The 17,620-nt window shown below is 38.4% G+C and overlaps 1 protein-coding gene across 1 annotated transcript in view; it reads right to left on the bottom strand.

Moving 5' to 3' along the window:
* Syt4 (Synaptotagmin 4) overlaps positions 1–17,620 on the bottom strand; it is a 47,566-nt gene that overhangs the window by 28,693 nt on the left and 1,253 nt on the right. Inside the window, exons 2-3 of the mRNA XM_089736445.1 lie at positions 1,717–1,842; positions 740–930 (exon numbers count right to left, since the gene is read on the bottom strand). Of these exons, the coding sequence (XP_089592571.1) occupies positions 740–930; positions 1,717–1,842 (317 nt within the window). The remainder of the gene's footprint in view (positions 1–739; positions 931–1,716; positions 1,843–17,620) is intronic.

Here is a 17,620-nt window from a genome sequence, read left to right as displayed (position 1 = left end):
CGATTGACGCAATCGAACTTGAATTTTTTTTTGTTGCTTACGTGGTTGGTCGAGCTCATAGCCCGCCTGGTGTTAAGTGGTTACTGGAGCCCATAGACATCTACAACGTAAATGCCGTCACCCTCCTTGACATATGAGTTCTAAAGTCTCAGTATAGTTACAAAGGCTGCCCCACCCTTCAAACCGAAACGCATTACTGCTTCAGGGCAGAAATAGGCGGGGCGGTGGTACCTACCCGTGCGAACTCACAAGAGGTTCTACCACCGGTAAAATAAAGTTAATAACAAACTCAAACTAGAACGCCGGTTTGCTTATTGGCGGTCATAGATAGGATGTTATTAGCAACTCTAAAGAGCTATATGAGTCGACTATTATCAAAGCCGGCAATGTGACTTTTGGACAATTATTGGTAAATCAGAAAAACGAATTATTGACTTTGTATTCCATTGGCAGTCACAAAACTCTTCTGAACGACATCTTAGATAAATAACAGGTTAAGTATTAACCTTTATTTAATGCAGGTTTTGAACCGTATTCTTTGAAGGAGACGATTATATTCAAATCAATCTGTATTGACATATCAATAATTTTTTTTTGTCCAAATGCACAGATTGCCACCTTTGATAATAGACGACTCATATATAATTCACGCTACTGCATTTGTATGTGATACAGAAACCTTCAAAACCTTGTTAAAGAAATCGGGCATTAGTTAAGTTGAAACATCCAATTTTCTTACCGCCTTCTCGGATTTGACGGAATTCTGGGTTGGTGGTTGTGGCTGTGGGGGAGACGTAGCGGCTGGTGGCGCAGGAGCGGTCGGCGATGGAGACTTGCGCAGGTAATGGGTGGCAGAACCCGGAGAGCGGACGGCGGTGGCGCGTCGAGGGGGCTGGAACACCAGCGCTTTGTCCGGACAACGCTTGCTTCCTGTCATTCAACCACGTAATTTAACGGACCAAGATTAAACTAATCGAAGAAAATACAAACCCAGATGGGCAGATAAACTCACGTAATACAAATAATGAGGATTCTGGTGTTCTTAAACGCAACACCAATACTTTTTTTTATGATTGAAGTATTACTGGTGGCCCGGAGGCCTTTCCAGTTTCACAAGGACAGGTGGGCGGACAAGGGCTCAGCCAGAAGGGACGGGATTTGCTAATAGCTACCCGAGCGCCTCCAAGGGAGACCTAACAACTCAAGAGTAGCTGCTTCGCGAATGAATCTATTACCGGATCGGAATCGCGACCCGCTGAGAAGATTTGGCGAGAAACTCAACGGGCTGATGCTTAGGTTAGGTTGCACGTCGAACTCTTTGCCGAGTTCGACGAGTACGGTTACCGGGGTCTCTAAACCTGCTCCTAGTGTTAGAGCGGAAGGCGACTAATGCAAGGGTTATTGGATCTGATGGATCCGTAAGGACGTGTCTAGGGCGACGATGGTGACTGGCTTCTGCGTGATCAGGATTCGGGGAGTAGTCAGTGGCGCCAACGATAAGGCGATTATCATGACGCATTGCCTTATCGGAGTAAATGATTTTAACAACTAGATATTCAGTATTGTTTTTCTAAACTAATCTTGAAACCTTCTAGATATTAATAGTGGTGTCTCCGATTACTATCAGAAGTTCGCGGTACTTATTCACAGTCTCAATGATATTCTCACGTATTCGGCATTAAGCCTCTAAAATTATTCCTTGTACAATCAACTCACCCAGCTTATGAGAGAGGGAGCTCTTGAAGCGCACGATCCAGCAAGCAATGCCCACACATAAGGCCAGCAAGATAGTGCCCAAGACAACGGTCATCACCCATATGGTGTCAGTCTCCAGTCCGCCCGCTGCAAACAAAAAAAAATACATTTATAAAGAAAACCGAAAAATATAATATTATGAAAGAATGCAAATTTCTTTAACCAAAATAACAAATGACTTGGGTTAATCTTATTATAAATATGCTGATATGGTACCACATGAATTTCATGAAAGCTCGAACGAAATTAATTCGATTAATTCGTAATAATAACTTTAAAAAAAATTATTTCCTCGACACATCTAAGAGAAACTGTGATATTACGTCGCAATCAGGAATCTTGCAAAGTTCTGTCTCAAATCTACACGCTCTTGAAATAGTGGCACGAATGATAATTAATACTTTAGGAGTGAGATTTATTAGAATCGAATCATAATTTCGTTCCAAGATATTGTCGTTTGTATGCACGAAATCACTTCAATCTACACGCTACCAATCCACTTGAAGCATTGCTATTTCAAACACGATTTCAAATCAGATTGTATTCGCGTACTGAATATCTGCATAGCTCTAAACGGCAACAGGGGGCAGTTTTTGGTTTTAAGGTGGGTGGCGCATTTACGTTGTAGATGTCTATGGGCTCCAGTAACCACTTAACACCAGATGGGCTGTGAGCTCGTCCCATCTAAGCAATAAAAAAAAATTGAACAAAAATCTCATCATATTGTGTTGCAGAAGTATCATGTTTTTTCTCTTTTTTTTTTCCTATCTACGCTGAGCTACCTATTTTGGATTGAGCTTCTATTCAAGGTTTTTTTTGAGCTATAGCATGTTCATCTTCAAACGAATCTCGAACTGAGATATCAAGGGCAATGGCTTTTCTGTGCCCTTAGTATTCGTAATGTCCAAGAACGACGGTAACCATTCAATATCAGATGCAACGTACCTTTTTTTTTCCTACCTAATCTAATGGTCTGGAGAGATCATATCAGCGTAACCTTAACTAGTAGGTGAGCTCGCGGGGCTCAAACCTGACGATGTTGCTAACACGAACCCTAGCAAGAGCCGTGCTTCACAGAATCTACCACCGGATCGGAAACGCGACCCACTGAGAAGATCCGGCGAGAAACTCAGTGAGCTGTGTCTATGGGTTAATTTACTCGCCGAGCCCATCGTCGCAAGCGACGGGATCGACGAGAACGATGACCGGTGCTTCAAGTACCTAAAAGCACCATTAGTGGTTCGGGAGGATCCGAAATGACGTGTTTTGGGTGACGTCGACTGTTCACCATTTGGTCCGCAGGATCGGCTATATATTAGGTATCCGGCGGCCACGATGAGAGGATTCTCATATCGTGTCGCTTTATCAAAGTGGCACGTAGCCTCGTATGGTTTTGAAGGCAATAAATAAAGCTAAAAAATACTCGATACCGAATCCATAAGATTCAAGATAATTTTCAACCGATACGTATATATTTTACTTCACTATTCCCCATAAACGCCAAAACTAGATAATAAAATTGTGAAAATATAATAGATAATAAAATTACGATGCGGTGGATTATATCACGAAAGTAGTATAATGTTCTACATTTACAAGCTCAACTACAATTCAAATCGTAAAACAAAATGAACTTGTTAGTGATGACGTAATTTAAATTTGAAGCCGCAATATCAGAGACGCAGCCACGACGTTTCTCCTTCAAAGGAGACAATGTCACGACCTATAGACCGGTAAAGCCTGAGATTAGCTCTCTGCAAACAAACAAACGCGTGGACTCAGTGAAGCGGGGGAAGCGAATATTGACATTCGTAAATAATATATCGATATCGAACTATTTTAGAATTTGCCCATTTTCAGTTTCATTAATGTGTCTCGCTACTTCTGAAGTCCGCAGTATTTATTTTAAATTGTCAGTGATTACAAAATAATAAAAAACCTGACGGTAATTTTAAATTCCGACTTGCATGTCAAGCTTCAAGTTTATGATCTGAAAATAGTTCACACGTCATATGTTTAATCTTAACTAAAGGATTAAGAATGAAGACAATTTAAAAATAATAAAATTAAAATAAAGTCACACAAAGTGGCCAACAAAATTTGTTTTAAGTGTAAGATACATATTCCAGAATTTTCTTATCAAAGATTTAATTTACATGCCGTTAATGATAGATGGATCAATCGAGGATGCCTAAAGTCCAGGTATTTGAGGTAAAGGTCCGCGAATATGGGTCACAGACTCGCGTTGAATCTAGGTCGTTCATTAAGCGGTCATCAGTGTGGTAACGACATTACATTTGGTTAACTAACAATGACTAGAGGCAATATTTCAGTACAGTGTGTCAGATTTAGCAGCAGTTTTTTGTTGGTGGTTTTTTACTCTTGTGAGTCCGCACGGGTAAGTACCACCGCCACGCCTATTTCTGCCGTGAAGCAGTAATGCGTTTCGGTTTGAAGGACCTTAGAACTGTATCTCAAGGTGTGTGGTGCATTTGTGTTGTAGATGTCTATGGGCTCCAGTAACCACTTCACACCAGGTGGGCTGTGAGCTCGTCCACACATCTAAGCAATCAAAAAAAAAGTTTTTAAAGGATTATCAACTGAGTTTTGTATGGGGTAAAATGTGATAGCCTCGTTTAGTTGTTGACATTTGACAGCCCGCTCTTAAGTGAAACGTTCATAACGTCACCTACAACATAATATAGCTCACGGTATGTATTCATGAGAAATTAAATATTCAATACCCACTCGCCAACAATCTGCGAGCTGTGAAATATTTAATTATTTGTTAAATCCCTCATGATATTACAAATTACGCAGAAGCCGTACTTAATATTCTCGGATCGTACCTATTTACTTATTCACTACTCATTAATAGGTTGCAGGTTTTTACGTGTTGATATTCATCATCACAAGACATCAAGGCAGAACGGTTAACTTTGGTTTAACATTTTTTTCTCATTTTTCCCTTCTCTTTTTTAAGGAACAACCTATAATACATCGGTGGTCTATGGTATATAGGAAAATATTTGTTCACAGATTTAGTTTAACTTTAATTACTTTGAAACGCTACTGTTTGTTTTCACAGTTCATTATTACAAACTGTTTACTAAGCTTATTAAAATATTCTTATAGAGTTTCTTAAGCAAGCAAAGTTAATCAATCGAAAGCCATAAAATAAATTTGTATTTCATATTTTAGAATACTGCAGATTATTTATCATAAACGTTTCATCGAAAGGTAATGATTGAATGAATACAAAAACGACGGAGATAGTATTGTTTTAGTTTTTTTGAAACTTTACTGGTGGCCCGAAGGCCTTTCCAGTTTCACCAGGACAGGTGGGCGAGCAAAGGCTCAGCCAAGAGGGGTGGGATTTGCTAACAACTGCCCGAGCGCCTCCGAAGGAGACCTAACAACTCAAGAGCAATTATTTCGCGAATGAATCTACTACCGGATCGGAATCGCGACCCGCTGAGAAGATCCGGCGAGAAACTCAGCGGGCTAATGCATGGGTTAGGTTGCACGTCGACCTCTTTGTCGAGTTCGACGAGTACGGTTACCGGGGTCCCTAAGCCTGCCCCTAGTATTAGAGCTGAAGGCATCTAATGCAAAGGTTATTGGATCTGACGGATCCGTAAGGACGTGTCTAGGGCGTCGACGGTGACTGGCTCCTGCATGATCAGGATTCGGGGAGTAGTCAGCGGCGGCAACGATAAGGCGATTATCATGACGCATAGCCTTATCGAAGTATCGTTCCGACGCTGACTTCATGTATTTCCGAATTGATTCGAGGCCCAGGTCGTCGTGTAGATCAACGTTTCTCACGAACCACGGAGCCCCGACAGCTAACCTGCAAAAGCGGGATTGTAGGGATTGGAGGGTGTCTATGTGTGTGCGGGCCGCGTGAGCGAACACCACACTCGCGTAAGTCATGACGGGCCTTATGCAAGTTTTGTAAAGTGTCACCTTGTTCCGAAGGGACATTTTACTCCGCTTACAGATCATGGGGTAGAGTCTACCGAGAATAAACGCGGCACGGTCACGGACTGATTTTATATGCGGGCGGAATGTCATCGATGCATCCAGGGTAACGCCCAGGTACTTGACCTTCCTGGCCCAGGGTATGGGTTGTCTAAAGAGAGTAATCGGGGGTGTGTGATTCCTCCTCCTAATCCGGGAGGAAATCCGTGTGGAGATTCCCCTCTGAAATAGCACCGCAGTACTTTTCGCTGGGTTGATGTCTATGCGCCATTTTCGGAACCACTGTCCTAGGGCTAGGGCTGCGCTCTGAAGCTTCTTCGCGATTAGGGACTTATTTCTACTAGAATAGTAAACAGTCGTGTCGTCGGCGAATAAAGCTAAATGGGTCGGCGGCGACCGGGGAATATCGTTGACGAATAAGCTAAATAGGAGGGGTGAGAGGACAGAGCCTTGCGGGACTCCAGCTGTGAGAGGTCGTGGGGAGGAGCGGGTTCCCTCGACTCGATATCGAAAAGAGCGGTTCGACAAGAAGTCCCGTATGATGAGCACGAGACTATCCGGCACGCCCATGTTGAATAGTTTGAAAATCAAACCATTGTGCCAGACTTTGTCGAACGCTTTTGCGACGTCGAAGAAGAGAGCTCCCGTGTATAACGGTTTTGGTCGATTAAGCCCCACAAGAATGTGCTCCGTGAGGCGGTGCACCTGTTGAACGCATGAGTGATTTGTACGGAATCCGAATTGTTCATCGATGAGAATGCCCTTGGATGAGACGAAGTCTCTGAGGCGTTTGTAGAGCAGACGCTCATACAGTTTGCCTAGAGACATGAGGAGGCTAATCGGGCGGTAGCTCGTCGGATGATTTTTTGGTTTACCGGGTTTATGTATGCCGGTAACGTCCGCTTCTTTCCACACCGCGGGAAAGATACAGTTCGCCATAGCGGCATTGAAAATAGATGCCAACATCACGATGAGTTGGACGGGTAGAAGTTTAATAACGCGGTTAGATATACCGTCGGAACCGGGAGCCTTGCGAGGACGTAGGTCTTTGATCAAGTCTTTAACTTCTATCGGGGTGAATTGTTTTAGTTGTTTATGTAACCCTGAAACAAAACCGCTTAGAGATTACATTGTTACGCTAAAAGATACACTATCCAGTCGTATTAGAACAGCGATTTCCACAATACCTAGTCAGGTCATAAATTCTGTCACATGTATAATGTAAAACAATTGAAACAAGTTTATTCATTATGTAACCATTCATATACCAAAATGAACTTAACAAAACATAGATTCTTATGACACTAAAGTTTATTCAAAATGACCTCCGTGATTTTGAATACAGGCCTTCAATCTGCGCGGCCAGTCGTCTATCGCAGCACGAACAAGGTCCATGTCAATATCGGCGGCTGCCTTAATCAAGGATGTCTTGAGTGACCCCAAATTGGGATGATGCTTTGAGCACGCCTTTTCCTCCAAGTGTTGCCATATCTTGTAATCTAACGGATTCAAATCTGGACTGGAGGAGGGCCAGTCTTCGTGCCGGATGAAGTCGATTTCACGCGCCGCCAGCCAGTCTTGTGTGCTCTTCGCTCTATGAGCTAGCGCCGAATCTTGTTGGAATACCCAGTGCCTGTTATTGAACATGGTATGAGAAACAGGTTCCACAAGGTTCGTCAGGACTGTATTTTGATACACAACTGCATTCGTTTTTACATCTTTCTCACAAAAATTTACCTCTGTTAAGCCCCAATAAGAAACTCCCAACCATACCATGAGCGAGGATGGAAAATGACCTCGTTGGACACGCGGAATACGGTTGCTCGCTTCTTCACTACTGTGTGCGTACACCTTATCATTTTGTTTGTTGTAGCTCTCTTCTACGGTAAAAATTTTTTCATCCGAAAAAAGAATTTTCCGATATTTTTTTCCCGCATACCGCTTCAACAAAGCGCGGCATCTCTTCAGTCTCAGGTCCATTAGACGAGCATTCAAACGATGTCCTGTTTTTCTTCGATATGCCCGAAGCTCTAAGTCTTCATTTAACACCCTTTTCACCGTAGTTCTGCTTAACCCCATCTGAAGGGCCAACAGTTTCTGCTTACGTTTGGGATTTCTTTGAATTCGCGCCTTCACAGCTTTTATCACTGCTGGAATTCTAACAGACCGAGGGCGACCACTTCTTGACCTGTCATCTACACTAGAGTCTTCATTGTATCGTTTGATGGTACGATAAACGAATCTTTTAGTTATATTAAAAATTTTCAGTATGTTAAAAATTTGAATTGGCGCGTAACCGCAACGATGCAACGCAATAACTGCAACACGGTCTTCTTTAAGCGTCCACTCCATATTTAAAAATGAGTAAAATTCTAAAAGTGTACATTTTTATTTTCATGAACAATTCGAAATTCGAATTCAAAAAAACTTTTTTGTGGCCAGCATTCTATAAGAAAAGTTTTTACTGTGTGACAATACTTATGACCTGACTAGTTACAATGGGGCTACCATTTCAATCCGCAGAGCTGCGGCCATTGTGATAGCTTAAGCTCTCGGGAATATGTAACTTTTAACCTGGAAATGTTTAATTTACAGTGTTCCAATGTAAATTGAAGTTTTTTGTTTTGACGTCATAACAAATTGTACATTCCAAATTCGGAGAGTATAAAATGGTATATTAGAATTTTTAGGATACCGGCTTTAGCGAGTAATTTTATTTTTACAATTTCGTATTCTTGTGTAGGTATGTAGATGTGATATTATTCGTCAAAATTCGAATTTTGTTCTAAACACTGTCTAATTTCACTGAGTCTTTAGTGCAGTAATAAGTGCCCCTGACTGCTGAGCTGAGAAGCGTAAGACGTCCGGTTCATTCGTATCTAGCGATGCAACGGTGTTCAGATCCCGCAGGCGGGTACGAATATTTCTAAGGAAAGACGTACTTAATAAATGTTCACGATTGACTTCCACGGTGAAGGAATAACATCGTGTAGTAAAAATCAAACCCGCAAAATTATAATTTGCGTAATTACTGGTGATAGGACCTCTTGTGAGTCCGCACGGGTAGGTACCACCACCCTGCCTAATTCTGCCGTGAAGCAGTTAATGCGTTTCGGTTTGAAGGGTTGGGTAGCCGTTGTAACTATACTGAGACCTTAAAACTTATCACCTTTGTCACCGTGTTTTCAGTGTTCCCTTTTCCCTGACATCCACAGCGTTATACCGTCACATACGTCATTGTCAAACTATCCTATTTCACTCGAGCGACGCGACGTGTCTCGCCCAGATCAATTTTAATTTCAGTAAGTGAATGTGTCCTATACTTTAGTCTTTTTCCTTGCAATGGTGCCTATTGTTTTTGGTATTTTTCTAAAGTTAAAGATACTGTTCTCCACTTTTTTAATGTCACATATTGTTGCGATTTTTGTATTTCTATATATGCACCAAAACTGCCAGTTATTGTTTTATTTCGCGAATAAAACGTATTTGCAGATCGTAATCCACGGATGCCCCACGTAATTAGTTCTGATTTTTGTTTTGTTTAAATCTATTTGCAAACATAACCTTTCTGGTTTCTACTTGCATTCATTGCAAACATTTTCCGTGTTGCTTATACTCGTAATAATGTAGCTTCATCGTCGACATATCGCAGATGACTGAAGCACTTAAAGTTTATGCTTAGACTGTTAATTAATAAACTCACTTCAAAAAAATTTTTTTTTTATTGCTTAGTTGGGTGGACAAGCTCACAGCCCACCTGGTGTTAAGTGCATACTGGAGCCCATGGACATCTACAACGTAAATGCATCACCCAAACAAACACCACACACAACCACCACAAACAAAATAAATCCGTCCGACGGGGGAGACATCAAAGGAAAAACAAATTTGTTTGTTTTTATATAATTCCGAGCATTTTCATATTTATCAAACCTTTTAAACCATCTCTGGATTTCCACAAATAATTAAAGACCAAAATTAGCCAAATCGGTCCAGCCGTTCTCGAGTTTTAGCGAGACTTACGAACAGCAATTCATTTTTATATAGAGGTATAGATTAAAGTAAAAAAAAACCTTTATGTGTATTCGAAGCCAACTGATTTTGTTTTTGTAGTTCAACAACGGATTGAGAAGAGCCAGCCACAAAGAGCCTTATGCCGTAAATCTTGTGACGCGTTCAATAAAACAGGCTCGCCCTTGTCAGCGGCCTACATCTCAGATGCTTTACTACATAAACACGGATAAAATGGCTGACAATGCTTTTAAATTAACGAGCTATCTGTTTGTCATATTGAATACGTGTGTATTATAATACGTGAAATTTCATTACGTTGGAAGTTCTTAATTAAACAACAATGACGCGACCACATTAGTCTCCCTGGGAAAACCTTATTTTATTACCATTTTTTAATCTGTATCAGAGGAATATATAGGTCTATTCACCGCTAAAAAATCTCTCCAGGGCTCGATGCTATGTGGACAAAAGAATGTCCTCAAACGCGTTGTGTTATGTAGACAAGAACTCTTCTCTGGAGGCTGGTGGTGCGTTGGTGAAACAATTATTACCAGATAATTTAAATTTCACAATGTAATTTAAGTTTAATTATTATTATTAGAAATAGATCTACTTTATTAAAACAGTAATCATTGAAAGTTATTTGAATGATGATTCCGCGAGTTGCTTTTTTTGTGCTTTATTTTAAAACTTGTTTACTTCTAACTGCCATGAAAAAATGCGACAAGATCCAAAGGGTGTCATGAAAGCAAAATAACTCCGTTTCAGGGATCACTTAAAGTTAATTTTATTCTGTCCCTACGAAGCCTTTTAAACGAACTTCACAATTAATTTAGTCAATAGAAAGTACCTGTTCCGACGCTCTTATGAAATCGTGAGGAAAATGGTTTTTTATATACAAAGCCATATAAAGTTCAAGGGAAACCTTTTTCCGCAGAAAACTCTAGAGTGCTTAAGATTTGGACCCAATCTTTGAAATTTTCCGTCTTGGATGATAAGAAGAATATCGTGGTATTTTTTTTTACTGGTGGTAGGAACTGTTGTGAGTCCGCGCGGGTAGGTACCACCACCCTGCCTATTTCTGCCGTGAAGCAGTAATGCGTTTCGTTTTGAAGGGCGGGGCAGCCGTTGTAACTATACTTGAGACCTTAGAACTTATATCTCAAGATGGGTGGCGCATTAACGTTATAGATGTCTAGATGGCTCCAGTAACCACTTAACACCAGATGGGCTGTGAATTCGATCCACCCATTCATGCAAAAAAAAAAATTGAGTTTTTTAAAAAATCTTTGGAGGAAGCAGTGGTGAAATTTCCATTGGAAACAGTGCGCAAATCGATAGATTCGTGGCCAAACAGATTAAAGACCTGTATAAAAGCTAAAAGTGGCCAGTTCGAATAGAATATTTTTTTTATTTTTTGCTGAGACTAATAAATATGGAGGTATAAATTTTATTTTACTACATTTAAAAAAAATGCATTTTCTTCGGTAACAAAACTTATGGCTAGACTACGTAAACGTTCGTATAACATTCTTCGGCCTCGCTCAAAACAGAGTGGAAGTGGCCGGAATTAAATTACATCGTGTCATACTGAGCGGGTCACGTTATTTACGTCACTAGCAGCGCGAATGAGATCGAGCCAAGAATAGAACGAAAAAATTGCTTCTCCGACGTCTGCAACGTGTGACGTAAAAATAACTGAAAATAAATAAATTTCTCACGATAGTTTAACAATTATTATACCCTTAAAACTGTATGATCATACTGTTGTATCTGGTATCTTTGTTACTCTACACATCATACACTGTATACTAGAGTATATTCTAAAGTGTTGGTGAGTTAATTTCATTTAAAATGTGTTCAATTTCATTTATTTCAATGAAACAGAACGTACAGGACTCGTTCTATATAATTCACTGCTAAACGAACAATTATAAATTATAACATTTTTTTTTAATTATAAATTTCAAGAATATTCTATTCTTCATTCTATTTTTATGAAAAATATTAACCATTTTACATATCTTATAACAATCTTATTGATATAAAAATAACATGGGACATATCGCATGACGTCACGCGTCACATTATATGACCCAGGATAATAGATAAACAAACGAAATTTAGTTTGAGAAAACTTAACTACTGCAAGTTATCACTGGATGAGGCAGTGAGATCTCCCCATCCACGTAAAACTTAAGTTATTATGAAAGCATTCTACCATTTCTGGCTACCGTTGTTACTCATCACGAACTGGATGTAACTACTTCGATTATATGAATACGACAAAGGGAAGATCTTCCAGCGACCGGGTGAAATTTCTCGGTAGACCGACTGCCGAATATTATTGTTTGGAACTTGTAAAAAATATAAATGTAGTCAGCACATAATGCCTATCGTCTATGCTATCCAGCTTACCAATCTTGAAAACTAAAAACTGGCAAACTTCTTCATTCGTGCTCAATTAATAAAATAATTAGACTTGATCAATTAACTGTCCTCATAAAAACTTTCCAACGTTCCAAAAAAGAAAAACTCTTTTATTTTTATTTTACAATGTAATAGAGAAGTTCTATGGCTGGATGGAACCGTATTTATTGAAACAAAATATTAATTGTGAAGTCTCAATAGCTATCAAATGGGACGCATAATTGCTTCTCGGATGACGGTGGAATAAACTGATGTGCACTTGCAATATACCCTTTGACGGGTATAACTAGGCGGAGGGTAACGCATTAGACAGGATAATAATAAACCATACCCTTTGTCTTTTCATTTCTTTTTATATGTTCTCTATGTAAGTCACTTCTAAAAGGTAATTGACGACCCACGTGATGGTAAGTGGTTATCGTCCTTATGGACGTCTGAAATTCCAGGGACAGAACAAAGCCGCTGCTTACTGCCAAGTACTCTCTATGCAGACCTCGTCTGATGATATATCCAAAGACGAAAGATGCGTTTTTGAGGGTTAACGACAAAACGAAGATCTTTCACCGAGCGGATGAAATTGCTCGGTAGACCGATAGTCGGAATTTTGTTGTTTCCATCCATACAAATACAAATCCATACAAATATGAGGTAACTTTTACGCTATCGAGAACGTTAAAAAACTCGCACTAAGCACACTGAACTTGTATATTTGTAAGCTTATCTCGAAACCAGCGTTAGCGAGATTCAGGGATCTGTCAAATATTTTGTGTTCTTTATTAGCTACCACCACACCGAGAGAGAGAGAGGGAGAGAGAGAGAACATACTTTAATGCACACCAAAACACAATTAACATTAGAAAACATTCAACTAGCAGATACTGAATTAGTAAAATATTATTAGTTTATTTACTGCTGCCGCGGATATATGAGTGCCTGGTGACTAAAAACCTTACATACTAGTATCATTGAGATTCTGTAACCATATTTAATGTATATTAAAACATCGAGTACATTTATTTAAATTAAAAAATTGCATTTAAAGAGCAACAAATTAGTTTTGGTTTTCACATATGCACATACAGTTGTTGCTTAGAACATTGAACCCTATTTCCAACAAATAAAATTAGTTTATACGCGACGTGAATAATTTGTGAAATCGACCTTCTGCCAACCCGAACCGCCACGAAATCCTAATAAAATTAAGTTTATTGTTTTCCAAGCTCCATATTGTATGTAGTGAGTGAAGTTCTTCAACAAAAACAACACAAATACTGACGAAAGTTTTCATTACATGACAAACAAGATTTTACCATGAGGTACATATATATTTGTGTATTCATAACAAATGGCAAACAAAATTTAATTAATTAACATTTAAGTAATTAACCGAAGTTGTTTTTTTTTTCTAAATAGGCTTCTTAAAATTTAGCTAAATCCACGAACCCGTTTTTTGGAAATTATTTTCTTGTTTACGTCTTTACGTAAGCTTCGAACCTCTAATTTTAATTTATCTAAAACTCTAATAAACAGCAAACATAATCATGAAACATCTATTGTGAACGATTCCAAGTATTTCGTTATAATGTGAACAACCATAAGTATTGCGTAGCATTACGTAGCCATTCGACTACGACGTAGCAGTTATTGTTCCTAGCATCCATAGACAATTGTTTTTTATACTATTTAATTATAATCTGTATTATATTGTATTTCATAATATCAAGTAACTTATTGACAGACCATTGGGGTATTCTTCTAGAATAACTCCGAAAAATTAGGTGTAAAAAAAAACACGGCACAAAAGCAGAAGAAATATGATTTTTATTTTATGATAATTGTTTTTAGAAGAAAAAGAAACATTCAGGAGGACGTCCATAACATAGGTAATATGCTTGATATTTTAAACAAGAAAATAGGTTATATTATATACAAAAGTGAACGCCACTTTATAACAAAGGAGTTTCTCAATGAGAGAATGAACAATAACTGGCTAACATGTTACTTTATCTGATAATGGGCCCGTTATATCAACACAAAAGGTTTGAAACTTGATAATTTAATGGTGTTTATGCAAAATACATTAACATGTTACTATGATATTGTATTGAAACTTAGTTCAAGTTCCTTTTATTATTTCATATGAAAGGTTAGATTTTTTATTGCCTAGATTGGTGGAACAGCTCGCAGCCCACCTGGTGTTAAGTGGTTACTGGAGCCCATAGAAATCTACAACGTAAATGCGCCACTGACCTTAAGATATAAGTTCTAAGGTCTCAGTATAGTTACAACGGCTGTCCCCCACCCTTCAAACCGAAACGCATTACTGTATCACGGCGAAATAGCCAGGGTAGTGGTATCTACCCGTACGGACTCACAAGACGTCCTACCACCAGTAAAAAAGTATTTTTGTTTATGCTCACACAATAATATTCCGTTATCATTAATCAAATATGGAGCTGTCAAAATATTTACAACAGTAGTAATAATGTTTAATTTTTAACGTTCTGGCGCTTTTTTTTTTAATTAAAACTATTTTTATTTTAGTTCATATTTGTTTTTCAGTTATTATATTCATTTAAATGAAAAAAAAATTAATATCAAGCTAAAAATGTACAGAATTATACTGACCAAGTTTTCTTGCACGCGGAATAAACTATCAATGTTTTCATCTCTAGTATATCTACACAGTTCGCTTTACCTCCCTTATCATCTTTAAATCTATGCAGCTTGAAAAATATAAAAAAACACGCTTAAATAGCACACCGAACCAACAATTTATTCCATATAATTTTTACCCTGTTGATATTGGTCAGAATATTAAAGCGAAGTTATGAAACTAATGAGAAATTTGCTAATTTTCAAGTTATTCGAACGCCTTATAGTCGTTAAAAATGATATTCAAATATTCCATTACATACAGTGCAAGCCAATAAGAGTATGTTTAAAAAAGACTCAACGGTCGAATATAGCTTCTACATCTCCTAACTTCAAATTACGAAAAGTGGAACTAATTGTCAGATACTAAAGTTAAGTATATACAGAAAAACAGAACCTTACTTCCCCTAAAGTTAGGTTAACAGAACACTAATCCACAAAATCCGATTAGGGCACCCTTTTCTAGGGCTCTTTAATTGAATAAAACAGTCCCCGCAGTGAGCATTAACTAAATTTGTTCCCTAATTGTACGCTGAAGTTGTCCTATTTGTACTATAGTTTTATGTAAATAAAATTGGCAATAAATAAGGTTGATTTGGCATTTATAACTTCCATGAGCGGCGGTAGCCACTTACCATCAGGTGGGCCGTATGTTCGCCTGCCTAAATCTATCTTCTATCTCTATATACAAAAATGAATAGCTGTTCGTTAGTCTCGCTGAAACTCGAGAACGGCTGGACCGATTTGGCTAATTTTGGTCTTGAATTATTTGTGGAAGTCCAGAGAAGGTTTAAAAGTTTTAAAGTAAATATGAAAATGCTCGGAATCAAATAAAAATAACAATTTTGTTTTTCCTTTGATATGTCCCCGTCGGACGAATTCCTTTTATTTGAGGCACTACGAAGTCCGGGTCAGCTAGTAGGCAATAAAAATGTAGAAAAGTACAGAGACACCATATATGTATATAACACATTTATGCACAATATGTAATCTTTAAAGGCTTTACTAATCAACGTTTTGTCTGTTTTATTGACAGTGACCTTTAAATGGAATTAAAATGAAAATATACATTCACAGCAAGATCATTAATAAGATAATGACGTTCTAATTAAAAACAAAAAACAAAAAACATAGAATTTTGTTTTATTTAAGACTATTTAAGCTGATTTTTCTTTTTAATGTATTGCACTTTGACAATTGAGTTCACAGGTCCACCTAATATTGAGTGGTTATGGGGGCCCATGGACATTCGAACACGCATGCCTTTATCAACCTTAAGACCAGATGTCCAAGTCTGAATTGAATAATATAACGGCTGCCCCACCCTTCAGACCGAAACTCAGGACTGCTTCGCGACAGAAATAGGCAGCATGGTGGTATCTAGAAGAGCGGACTTACAATGCGCCATACAACCAACATATCGCGCCAACTTTACTTTTATTCATTTATTTATTTATTCAACTTCATGCACAAAGATACCAGTCAACCAAGGGTGGTGTAGAGAGTCCTGTGGTAGGTGCATTAATTTGCATTACTTTTCCATTACTTTTCTATGTTTACTTCGATTAGATTCAATATTTTAAACGCAATTAAATCTCTAACTAATTCTAGAAACTTATTTTTTCAATGGTTTTAATAAGTTTTCAAAAGTAAGTTATTTATTACTGATGGTAGGACCACTTGTGAGTCCGCGCGGGTAGGTACCACCACCCTACCTATTTCTGCCGTGAAGCAATAATGCGTTTCGGTTTGAAGGGTGAGGCAGCCGTTGTAACTATACTTGAGACCTTAGAACTTATGTCTCAAGGTAGGTGGCGCATTTACGTTGCAGATGTCTATGGGCTCCAGTAACCACTTAACACCTGCATTTGCATGTAGACAATTTCAGAAAGCACGTTTACGAGTTACTATAACACTCACCGAGATCTTTATTTTAATAGATCTAATTATTAGTGTTATAGAAGTCATTTTTAATTACTTCTATAGCGCATCTAAAAAGATTTTGCTGTCGTCTAGACGCAACAATACTGGCGGCCATCTTAAGACCTAATGTCCTAAGAGTATAATGACCTTATTATACTCTTCACACCACCTCATTACTTCGCGACAGAAAGAGGTCAGGTTAAGAATACAAGCCGGTTCATAAGGCCAATACTGATCGCTAATCATACAGCCATTTCATAAATATTCAGGGTTGAAACTGATTTTTAGTGGCATTTCTCCATCATTAGTTATATTTGGGAGCGCATGTTAGCTTAAAAATCTTCATCTTCTGCGAATGCGTGTATACTGGTGCGCCCTCACGCCTGTATTATATCCATTTATTTATAGCCAGTGTCAGAACGGGGAATACATCCATAGAATGTTCCTTTTCTGGGCCTTAATTACGCCTGTTTCTGTTCTAAAATTCTTATTTACACATTTCTAAATCTCTGTTTAGAATGTGCTGAAGAAGCATATGAAGACTGTGGAATTTAGCCCCTGATGTGGGAATTGCAATTCGCCAATAACTTTGAGATTCAGAACTATGTACCTTAGAATCTCAGACTAAGAACTCATGTCTACTAACCACTTAATACCAGGTGGGCCGTAAGCTGGTTCACCCGTTTAAGCAGTAAAAAAACTCCCATCGGGGACTAGACTATAATTCCGAAGCAGAACACATACAGTAATGGATACCGCTTGAAACAAAATTTCATATAGCTATATCACTATAGTTCAAATAGAAACGATGTTAATATCCTAGTTGCTGATATCGAATCTTGATAATTAAATCGATTTA

Source organism: Bombyx mandarina, chromosome 21 (genome assembly GCF_030267445.1).
Source record: "Bombyx mandarina strain Sakado chromosome 21, ASM3026744v2".
NCBI lineage: Eukaryota > Metazoa > Arthropoda > Insecta > Lepidoptera > Bombycidae > Bombyx > Bombyx mandarina.
The sequence above is the reverse complement of the archived record's forward strand: the minus strand, read 5'-3'. Positions and strand labels throughout refer to the sequence as shown.